The following is a 12073-nucleotide window of genomic DNA, read 5'->3' on the forward strand; positions in this document are numbered from 1 at the left end:
TTCAGTTACATGCTCTCGGGTCTCCCCAGGGAAAAGGAGTGACAGATTGACAAGTAAAGAATGGAAACTGTTTTCGTGCATCTGGACCGTGCTTGGGGCCAAATCTCAGGGAAGACCTTCTAGGCATTCAGATCTTACCCTGGAAGCAATGGGGAATCCATGGAGGCCTTAAAGCATGGATGGACATGATTAGATTAAACCCGCAACTCTAGATTTGGGGCTGGAAGTACGGAGGCCACTTAGGAGGTAATGAAGGTCTGTGCAGAGGGATGGTCAAGGGCTTTGCAGCCTGGGTTCCTACCTGACCGTCACTTGCTAACCCTGAGATGGTAGGGAAGATACACACATTCTCTGAGGTTCAGGGCCTTTATCTATAAGATGAGTATGATAATAATACTACAAAATACTTTATAGAGCTTTTGGAAAAAATCATGAAGATACTGCATCAATAATGCTTAACACAATTTCTGACACGTAGTAAGCATCTCATGATTGGTATCTAGTAGAAGGAGTGGAACCCTAATTTAAGGTGGTGACGTGGAGATCGAGAAGGGTCAAATTTGAGAGATGCTGACATTTAGTGACCAACCAAATGTAGTCGGGGACAGACAGGAGATCGCCCAAGCTATGACTTCTGGCGGAGGTGATAGGATGGAGGTACACTGGCAAAGGAGCTAGAGGGAGGCAGGGGGGAGGGATTGCTTTCTAAGAAACGAGTGGGAAAAGAGAACAAGACTGGGGTTGGACATGTTGAACTTGAAGCATCTGTTAAAACGTGCCGATGAGGCCTCAGAGAGGTGAGAGTCTGAGACTTAGTGATATTTGGAAGGCAGCTATGCTCACCACTATACCACCAACGCGACTTAGTGATATTTGGAACCATGGGAAGGAATAAGGTTTCTCAGATCAAATGCACAGATGAACACCACGAAGACGCTGACCTTTTGTTTACCTGGCGTACCAAAACGTTCTTATTAGCCTGTAGAGACTCTTGCATGAGAAGCGCTAGGTTTTGGTGTCTGACAAGTGGTGAAATAGAAAAAAACTCTGTAGGAGTTGGGACCAGAGCTCAGGATAGGAACCTCACTCCATGGAAGATCTCTTGGAAATGCGAAGCAGAGGGAGGGTGTTCCCGGGCCTGATCTCAGCGTGCGTGCGGCCTCAGGCATTTTAGTGTTTGCTGCAATTACGTACTGTCTCCGAGGGGCCTGATCTGGAGGTAGGAATGGAGGTCCCATGAGAGGTATTTTTTGAAGTTGGGCGGTTAGCCACGTCAGTTTCGGATTTGGTTCAGTCACGAGTAAGGGATAGGAAACAGTCCCAAATCCTCTAGAGAAGGGGCTGGTACTGTGGCCCAGGCAAGCAGGCTGGAGCTCAGAGTAAGCGTCAGTCCCAGCTGGACGCGTGGTTTGCAAATCAGAAGGAAGCCGTCCAAGATAAACACGGGTTAAGCGAAAGAGATGCTGCTTGGTGGGTGTAAGGAATCAAAGCCCTTACCTGGAATTCAGGGCTTGGGCGGGAAGAGCAACTCCAGACTCCACCCTCCAGTGGGAATGGGGCTCCTAATAGGCAGGGCCAGGGGAGGCTCAAGAATTGGGTGGCACTCCTCCTGGAGCTCCAGCTTCACAGAGCTAAAGCAGAGACAGGCATTTTCAGCTTCTCTCTAATTCTTCACTTTTATTTTCCTCAAAGGTCCAATACGCTGCCATTTCCTTGAAGTTTCTAGTCCTGTCCTCTCCCGTTGTCCAGCTCCGTCCTTAGCTTACGGTCTTAGGGTCCCATTACACCTGCATGTGTGCACACGTGGTTACCCTCCATTTTCTGATTTCCAGGAGGTGCGCACGTGTTGGTGCCATGAGGAGCACACCAGGGCACCATCACTGTGCAACTCCTCATTACCCGTTCTAACATTTTTGCACAGTCTTGCCCATCTTGCACTACACGCATTCGGCACCTCCCGTCCGGGCATCTGTGCTCAGCAAGCTCTCGGTTCACAGCTTCACCAGAAGTCAGCAGACTGTTCTTGACGGCAGCAGCCACGGTACATTTACTGAGTGCTCACTGTATACCATATTATCCTGAGTGCTTAGGTTAAATCTTCATGTAACCCTCGGTGAGCTCCATATGGTAGTTACAATTTTTATGTACCAATGAGGAAATAGTCACCAGTGAAGAAAGTGAAACTTGTGAGTTGAGAAGTTTGCCTTCGGTCATGCAGCTACGAAGTGGTAAAGCTTGGAATCTACTTTAGCGCTAACTCCCAATTCCATGCCTTTAACTCTCACGTTATAAAAAGGCAGATGTTTCTGACCGTCTATTCCTTATTTTTGGGAGCATGACTTTATCTTGTATGTCATAGAACAAACTGAGAACCAACGAACTTCCATTAATAATTAGGAGAGTCCAAGGGCGCCCGGGTGGCTCGGTCACTTGAGCCAGCTCTTGATTTCAACTCAGATCGTATCTCCGGGTTATGAGACCCAGCCCTACGTTGGGTTCCGTGCTGGGTGTGGAGCTTGTTTGAGATTCCCTCTCTCCCTCTGCCCCTTCCCGCTCCCTTTCTTAAATTGAGGGAATCCAGTGGCTTGGTCAAGCAGCTAATCTCATTAACAGAGGACAGAGCTGGGAAGGAGGTTATTGTTAGTACTACGCTAAGGAGCAAAACCCCACACTTGACTGTCAAAAAAAAGTCCCTCCGTGAAACAAAACAAACAGAAAACCCTACAACACTTTTATTTAGTACCAGCCTCCTTTGCTGGTTTTATTTATCCTACAAAGACTAGGGAATGGGATTTTCCAGGTATAGCCTGAGCAGGTAGCAGAGAAGAAAGGTGGTGTGGTCAAGTACAAAGCGTTGTACTGGGAATGATGTCTGTGATTAGCTCTCCAGCCTCAACCACGGCTAGCTGGTCTCTTCCCCTCTGTCCCTTTTCTGTTACCTGGAAAACTGGAGCGTGAATAAGGATTTGGAGAAGAATGACAAAGTTAAGAACTAATGCAATAGAATTTAAGGCGAAACTGTAAAGAAATTTATCTTCCCAATCCAGCTCTGTGAGTTAGGGAGCAGTGGAATGAACCACGTCAATATTGGGCGGTGGGGGGGGAGGTGGAAGGAAACAATGGAGCCTAGAAATGGGGGTTCTTCAGTGAGTTTCCAGAGAGGAATGATTTGCCCCTTGATGGGGCTGATCTGCATATTCTGACTGTAATCAAACCTGTTGGTTGTGAATGTTCATGGAGATTCAGGAGCCTTGGTGTGGGAGGTGAGAGAAAAGGCCGGAAACAGGAAGGAGGATTAGTGATGTTCGAGGGGCTGCTCCAGTGTCTTCTCCCTGCGAGCTGTTTGTTTACAGCCCTGTGAGTAAGGATTATGAGGCTCCTTATGGCCTCATGGCTACTGGATGGCCAGATGGGACTCAAAGCCCTATCTATGTGATTCCAGTGCTATTTTACTGTATTGTGCTACCTCTGACACATTTAACTGGTTTTCTCTACAAAATTCTAGAAATTTCCACAGTAATGACTATTACCATGTGCATGCATTCCTTCATTTATTCTAGGATACCTGGTAGGTTCAAAACACTAAGATTTGGCAAATCTCAAATACTCGCACTTCCTCATTCCGCAGAACGCAGAAATTGTTTTCTCCTCAGAAGAATTAGAACATAGGAGACGTTCATAAGTAAATGTATGTTTGAACCATAAGAGTGAGTGTGTTTGCAGGAGGTCATTTTGAACACTGGCGGTGATAAAGGACGAAAGGCACCCGAAGGAAATGAGTCCTTCCTCGTGGGTCTCAAGTCCACTGTAGTTCTAGGGCGAAATGTTCTGTCTCAAGCTTCCTGAAGCTGACTTGGCAGGCTCCTAAATTTAATTCAGAACCTCTTCACCGTGTCTTTCTATCCATATTCCTTTTTTCTGCCTCTCATCATCATTCTCTTTCTGCTTCGAATGTCAGATCAAGCTAGAAACTCTTGACTCTCCCATCCAACTGAGAAAGTTAAGTTCTCTTTGCTTGGAATTTCTAGATCACACCATTGAGTTAATAGAGAGCTTTTGCCTCTCAAACACTCCCATGGTCTGCCATTCACTGAAATTTCCCTCTTTCTTGGACACCAGGCCTCAGGTTGGATCTTTTCACCACTTAAACTTCTCATCTGCTTTCTAGCATTTTTTTCCTCACTTTTTTTTTTTTTCTTGATTACCGTTCAAAGCTTTTGAACTTAGTCTACTGCTTTTGATCGGAAAAGTCTTCATTTCTCTTAAAGCTTTCATTTTCTCTTCATCTCTGTCCCCTTTGCTTGGTTATCAGCTGGAAGGGAAGTCACTTCTCCTGAAGTCATACTTCCCAGCCTCATGGTCTTTATTTATCAAATATTTGTTGACTTACAGGCTTCACAAGCTGGGACCACGACATAAGACACGTTTCTTACCTGACAACTCTGTTGGGGTGACAGGCATGAAAATAAATATTTGCAGAGTAATTATAAGAAATGTCTAAAAGAGGATGCTGAGGTTCTGATGGCACAAAGGAGGAAGTGAGTAATGAATTAAGGGTCAGAGAAGGCCTACCGAAAGCCTTTAACCTGGGTTTTGAAAGGTGGAGAAGAGTTTCCCAATGAAAGAAGTGACGAAAAAAAGCATTCCAGAAACTGAGAGTATCATGTGCTAAAGACCTAGAGGTGTGAGCTAGCAAGTCCCTCTTGGGGAACCTGTTACTTATTTGGTTATTCTTGGTGCTCAAATAGAGAGGTTATTCTGGTGCTCACTGGAAATGAGGCTGAGGAGGTAAGAGGGATTCAATGATGGGGCACCTTCAGTGCCTTCCCAGGAACTTTGGGTTCTATCCTAAAGGCTATGGAGGCTAAGGGAAGGGTTTTAAGAAGGTAGGCCATAGCAGTCCCATTTAGAAAGATCGTCTGAACTATATAGCAAGGATGGGCATCTGTAGGTGGGGATACCAGACAAGAGATTATGGTAATACAAGTAAGAAATGAAGAGGGCGCCAAGAGAAGCAATGGCGGTGAGATCAAAGAAGAGAGAAGATAGTAAAGATATTAAGAGATCAAGTGGAGGAGCACCCGGGTGGCATCTGACTTTGGCTCAGGTCATGATCTCAAGGGACTGAGCCCCAGGGCAGGCTTCCTGTTCAACGAGGAGTCGGCTTCTCCCTCTCCCTCTGCAGCTCCCCCTGCTTGTGCTGATGCTGTCTCTTTCTCTCTCTCAAATAAATAAAAACTTAAAGAGAGAGAGCGAGAGAGATCAGGCAGATATGGCTTAGTGATTGCCTGGACATTGGGAGTGAAGGCAGGTGTCCAGACAACGTGACCCAATGGATATTGATACCATTAACTGTGATGGAGAAGGTGGGAGGGGTCAGGTTAGGGAGGTGAGATGGAGAGGTGTGTGAGGTGAGGTGAGGTCCAGGATGTGGGTACCATTGGATGTACTCATTCTGTCTTACAGCCATGGCTGACGGCCTTCAAGTCACGGTGCTCGACAAGAAGAAGGTGGCCATGCTCTTTCAGCCCACTGTGCTCCGCTGCCACTTCTCCACGTCCTCCAGGCAGCCTGCTGTCGTGCAGTGGAAGTTCAAGTCCTACTGCCAGGATCGCATGGGGGAGTCCTTGGGCATGTCCTCTCCCCGGGCCCAGTCTCTCAGCAAAAGAAACCTGGAATGGGACCCCTACTTGGATTGCTTAGACAGCAGGAGGACTGTCCGCGTGGTAGCTTCAAAACAGGGCTCGACCGTCACCCTGGGAGATTTCTACAGGGGCAGAGAGATCACGATCGTGCATGGTAATGACACCTCTGCTTTGAATCCTGGAATAGAAGGGAGATGAGTTCTGTTGTCCCAAACACAGGGGGATGTCAGACTCTCCACCTTGCAACCCCTCAAGATTTTGATTTATGGGAAGTGGAAGCACCAAGAAGCCTAGCAAATGACTTAATGCAACAGCGAGGGGGAAAGGGGGAAGGGTGTAGTATCTAGAAGAGATACTGAGATGAGCTTTGGAAATGGTCTTTCTCAAACCTGACCTCTAGTCTGAGGAGCTTGCTATCAGAACTGAATTGAAAGAGGTTCTCATCAAAAAATGTTCTCAAATACACCTTGACATCAGCCTTTATAGCCTTTCCCAAAGTCAGAGAGCAGACTTCCCTAAGAAGTTTCTCTGTTGGGAGAAGGGATGTATGTATACACTGTCCAGAGCCAGGTAGATGCTTCGGCCCCAGCCCCCTGTGGTTCTGTATCTCTTCTACCCTTTCTTCTGCTCCCTAAAGTATTGGACAAGAAAAGGGCCTATGAGGCTGACCTGATCTATTTGATCATTTGAATTTCGAAGAACTCCTGTGAAGCCAGCTCATTTCCAGGAGTCCAAAGTAATTCTGGAATGACCTGGCTTTCAAGGACTTCTGCAGACCTGGTTAGTTGAAAGCAGTCTTCTGTTCCCAAAACTGGACTAGAACTAGACCAGTTTCTGGGAATGCCCTAAGTCTTTCACCTTAGGGATGCTAGTATTTGCTATCAGGTTTTTATCTGTTTGTTTATTTGTTCCTTGGAAGTAAAGCAGACATCTTGTCAACCACCATTTAGGCAGTGAAGTAGAACATGGCAGACATTCCTTCTGGAACAGCCCCTGCTCACCCTCCATTGTCCAGGGCTTTCCTTTCAGGGAGATGTTTTAGGAATTGGACCTTCTTTTTATGGTAACAGATGCAGATCTTCAAATTGGAAAACTCATGTGGGGAGACAGCGGACTCTATTACTGTATCATCACCACCCCTGATGACCTTGAGGGCAAAAACGAGGACTTGGCGGAGCTGCTGGTGTTGGGTAAGTGAAAGCCATCGGCAGCTCAGCCGTGTTAGACCCCTCGCTCTGCTCCCTCCGCTCACTGCTCCCTGCGTGACCCAGGGGCGTGCATACACCGGGCTTTAGTTCTTTTGCACAAACGGGCTTTAGAAACTCCGCATGAGCAAGAGCCATGTATATTGCACCTTGTTTCTTTGGCACGGTCCTGATGTCTCTTCTGCTCTTTCAGCGTTGTTTTTTCTCCCTCCTTTCCACTTGTGTCCCCTTAACCCTGATTTCTCTCTGCTCTTAGGCTTCACTTCTTTTTGTGTGCTAAGTGTTGAAGAAAATGCCAGACGCCTTTGAAGCAGAGTAGAGACAACCAAGAGATAAGAATTCATTGCTGAGTGAGGAATCTCCCAAGATGTCAGGAATCTTTTTCCATTCAGTTACCGACATGTAAGACAGTCCTGAGGAAGGGTGGCTGTCAGCTGGAGGGTTTAACCATCAAACGTGCCTGATGGAAAGAACTATTGGAAAGTCTGCTAGGGTTTAGTTGGAAGGCAAATGTCTTGAAACCTAAAAGCTTCTGAATCATTCTCAAAGCAAATAGATCTAATCTTTATTAATATTAATTTCTTTGTAAAGGAAAATTCATTATTTTTGACCACACGTCCTCTTTTGCAGATTGGAGGAATGTCAGTGGGAAATGACTTCCTTGTATGGAACTGAAAATTGAGCACATATTTCATGTTCTATAAAATGTTGGTTGTACAACAAAATTAGAATAAAATATACAGAAATTAAGAAAAGAAACTGCATTAGTTGTAGGAGAAAAGGTAAATTCTTGAGGCCATTTTTTAGATGAAATGACTTTTTTTTTTATAGTTTCCAAGAAGCCAGGTGATAGCAATTGGAGGAATGTTTCTTTTAAAGCAAATGAGGTTGAAGATTACTTTTACCCTATGTGAGAAACTCAGGGCCCAGGGAGAAAGTGGAATTTGCTATTTAGGATTTTTAGTTTTACTCTGTGATGACTGTGTGTCTTTAGCAAATCAAGTATTCTGCTGCCTTACTTTTATGGTTTATAAAATGTATTAAGGTAATTATTTATTAATAACTATCCCTTTAATTAATAATAATTAACCTTTATTAGGGGGCTGACTTAATTCAAATACATATTCCTTGGGTCTAATATGTAAAGCATAGCTGCCGTGATTTGTGAAAAATGGGAAGTAGGACAGACATACAAAAGGAGGTAAAAAAGTAAGAAGGCTTATACTGACATTGTGAAAGAATGCAGAGAAATCAGATTTGGGATCTGCAGTGACTCTGTAAATCAGAAGGGAATAAAAAGACAAATTTCTGCTCAATCACACAACTCTCATGGCCAAGTTTGAAGGAACAAGTGGCTCATTGAGCCTGCAATTAGCTAATTGTGGACACAATTATCTGGCCAGTGCAGACATTTGCAGAGAAGTAATTGCCTGTGCGGGGGAAAGGGATGCCAGGTAAAAACCACTTTAAATAATTTGTTCCCAATTCTGCAAATGTGGGAAAATGAATAGAGGGAAAGCCTTGTCCGCTGAGGATGTGCTGACATGCGGGAAGGGCATTCCCCTGGATCCAAACTTGTAGTCATTTGGGGGAAGACACCGTCCTTGGGGCAAAGAGAGGTGGGTGAAAGAAAGGCTCAGATGAAAACGGTCACCAATGATGGGAGAAGAGATGAAGAACAGAAACCAGTGTCACTCTAAAAAGAATGGTAAAGGAAAACGGGGCGGGGGGGGGCTGCAAATCAACTCATCACAGAAGAGGCGTGTCTGTGGATGAGCAGGTACATACTAGCTTTCTTGGGGAGGAGAAACACATCACTCCGCTGTGTTCCACGTTATTTAGAAATGTTCAGAGCATGGTATATTTGCCATGTGAACTTTTTAGGGCAACACTAGTTGTGCTATTTATTTAAAGAAGTGAGTTTGAAATCAATAAGAATTTTTGAGACACAGGAAGGACTGTATTTACTTCCCAGATGCAAACTTCTGAGTCTTCTTTGTCTTGATACCCTTCGTAGAATGTTCCAAAATATCGTCACAGTTTAAAAAATTCTGTTTGGTTGTTATATCCTACAGGCCCAATGGTTAGGTATCCCTTTCATGTGAGGCCAAGAGAGCAACCTGATGTCTGAAGTCAGCCTCAAGAAGATGAAGACTTCAGGGGGCATATAACTGAGTCAATAGTCTGCTAATTGCAACCTCCATGAGCCACTGCCTCAGTCATTGAATATTACATCAGGAATGGTTAGAGGGGCTGGGAAGGTTTGATCTAGTGAAAGAGGACTTGGGAAGTATCTCCAGTTGAAATTGGAGGGCGTAGAAACTTACTATACCTGTGTGGCTGCATAGAACTAGAACCAGGAGTAGAGGTTACAAGGGGCAGGAGTCCATCTCAAAATGAAAAAAAAAACTTAACAATTGAAGCCATCTGAAGATGGAATAAGCCTTCTCAGGAGTAGTGACTTCTTTGTCCCAGGAGGGTGGAAAAAAATCTTAGGGGTTGTTATAAATGAGACATTTCCATATAAGAAAAGGTGTTTAGGTTACTTCTGAGACCCATTTCAATTTCAGAATTTGGGGATTGAAAAGTTGAGGAACATGAGGGATGTGACTACTTTGACAAACAAGAAAATGACTTCCCAGGACTTCAGTCCTCGTGACAAAGATAGAAGAGGTTACAGGTTGGTTACAAGAATGTACAGGGTGACATTGATTCACAAGGAAGCCAGAGAGAATAGACTATGGCCTTTTGCTGTAGGTCAGAGTTAAAAGGAATAATCCCACAAGAATGAAAAGAAACTGTTGATGGTGGCTGGAAGTTGCTGAGCGTAGCTCTGAAGACGATCACGAAGCGGGGGGCAGAAAACTGGTTGGAATTTCAGCTGGCCAATTAGTAAGGAAAGGCGAGTTAAAAGGATAAAGTAGAGAAGAAGTTAAGAATTTATTTTTTCCCATCATACAAAGGTGAAGACGAAATGTTGACAGAACAAGATGGTGAAGTATCTTATATGTCAGATTAAGAAATTTGGACTTTGTCCTGAAGACTTTGGGGAGCCAGTACAGAAGCACCAACAGAGGAATGAAGTGCCATCTCAGGGTCAAAAGCACTACTTATCAGCAGGGTAGACCATGCAAAAGAATGCAAGAACAGAGGCCTGGGCTGTGGGGCTGCTGCAGCAGCGTGGGTGAAAGCCTGTGAGATTCTGAACCAGACCAGTGGCTTGAGAAGTGACAACACAGAAACATTTCAGAGACGGAAGGGATGGATCTTGGTGACTAATGTAAAAAAAAAGAAATGAGAGAGAGGGATGAGTCAAAAGGACACCATGATTTCTAGCTAGCTGGGTAGCCAGCTGTTTCATCAACCAAGAGAGGATACAGGTTGGAAAGCAGGTTGGGGAGGCAGGAGAATGACTTTGGTTCTTGACATGTTGAATATGGGAGGCCTGTGGGAAGCCAAGGTAGGGATATCCTGCTGACAACTGGAAATAGAGGTCTGGAACCCAGGGGAGAAGCAAGGATCAGACATAATAGATTTGAGAATTCTTAGTGGTACAGCCATGAAAGAATAGATGAGTCACCCAGAAAGTTTATATAAAGTGGAAAGGGCCAAGGGCAGAACCTGTCAGTCTTATATCCTGGCTTGCTTCCTGGGAGTGGTTCCCCGTGGTACTGCATCGGTACTTGTCTTGATTTCTCCCACAACACTGGAGGCTTCTCCATAACACTGGACCATGTGCTTTTCAGAGTAAAGGACTTATGCTCGTTTATCTTTACATCTGTAATGCCTCTTGAGTATAAAGAGGCCTGTGTGAATGTTTTTTAAAAAATGATAAACAGATAGCATCTATAACTAATATTTTATGCCCCTTAAATGTTGGCAAGTGCTAAGTATATATTTGTTGACTTACAAAGGTCAGTACCATAGATGTCTACAGTCTCAAGTGAGGTGACATGGTTTCATCTCACTGGGCCATAATTCTTTATCTGGCTCTTTCGATTATTACTGGTGGTGGGTCCATCCAGGACTGTGGTTGGAAGCAACAGAGTTGGACTCTGGCTAACTTCAGTAGGAAACTCAGTTGTTGGAAGGGTGTCATAATCGAAAGGAAGGCTGGACAATCTGTCTCTGAAGAGGATAGTATGCTAAGGTAATGCTTGTTAGCTTCTGTAAAAACATCCCCCAAGTCCCAGTGACTTACTACATGTAGTAGAAACCTCTTAATTCCTCTCGTCCGAGTCAGATGTGAGCTAGGAGGCTTACCTGGGTAGCTCCCTTCCAGGTGCTGGAGGAGGGGGTCGAAGCTTCTCCATTGTTTGGCTCAGCTGGACCGTAGACATTTGCTCCCACCTGCTCAGAAAGAGAGAGTGAGAAACGTCATGTGGGACTTTTTAGGGACCAGGTCTGGCGGTGACATGGGTCACTTCTGCTGTTATTTTGTATTTCCCTGGGAAAAAAATGAAGATGTTTTGATGAACACAGCATAGTCCTTGATGTGTCAGAGATGCTGTAGGGTCTATGTAGCAAGAATTAGTGAACAATGTCTTTAATACTCCATAGCCAGAAAAAATCAATTTAACTGTTTTTTTCTGGGTTTTTTGGTTTTTTTTCTTCATTTTTCCACTCAAGGCAGTCTCAGGTGAGTGAGTCGAGTTAGCCCAGTTTGGACATGCGTCTGCTGCTTAGCCTTGGGAGATCAAGGACTCTTGGTGACTAGTCCAAGATGTGGAGGAAAATCATCTCCCCAGAGTAAACTGGGGCACTCTTACAAAAAAAAAAAAAATATTTGGGACGCCTGGGTGGCTCAGTGGGTTAAGCCACTGCCTTCGGCTCAGGTCATGATCCCAGGATCCTGGGATTGAGTCCTGCACTGGGCTCCTTGCTCAGCAGGAAGCCTGCCTCTCTCTCCGCCTCTGCCTGCCTCTCTGCCTGCTTGTGTGCTTTCTCTCTCTCTCTCTCTCTCTGACAAATAAATAAATAAAATCTTTTAAAAAAAAGGAAGAATAGATGTGAGAGGCAAAAAAAAAAAAAAAAAAAAGAGGAAAAGAAAAAGCAATTAATGTCCACCAAAGGGATACCATTACTATGTCTGCTATTTGTAAGGTACACTGATAATAAGTTGTAGTTCAAACATTTTTTTTTTCTGTAAGAGCCATGTAACGTAGGAGAGGAGGCATTATTTTCCTTGTGTTCCAAATGAAGAAATTAATGTTCAAGTTTTAT

At 44.6% G+C, this 12073-nt stretch overlaps 1 protein-coding gene across 5 annotated transcripts in view; it reads left to right on the forward strand.

The window, feature by feature from the left end:
• Positions 1-12073, forward strand: part of ILDR2 (immunoglobulin like domain containing receptor 2) — a 60567-nt gene that overhangs the window by 10374 nt on the left and 38120 nt on the right. For 4 of the 5 annotated variants that reach the window (XM_044267000.1, XM_044267001.1, XM_044267003.1 and 1 more), the window contains exons 2-3: positions 5467-5799; positions 6716-6835. In XM_044267000.1, coding sequence (XP_044122935.1) covers positions 5467-5799; positions 6716-6835 — 453 coding nt within the window. Of the gene's footprint in view, positions 1-4512; positions 4539-5466; positions 5800-6715; positions 6836-12073 lie in introns of those variants that run through there. The other variant, XM_044267002.1, reaches the window with a different exon arrangement.

This window comes from Neovison vison, chromosome 10 (genome assembly GCF_020171115.1).
Source record: "Neovison vison isolate M4711 chromosome 10, ASM_NN_V1, whole genome shotgun sequence".
In the NCBI taxonomy this organism is placed as follows: domain Eukaryota; kingdom Metazoa; phylum Chordata; class Mammalia; order Carnivora; family Mustelidae; genus Neogale; species Neogale vison.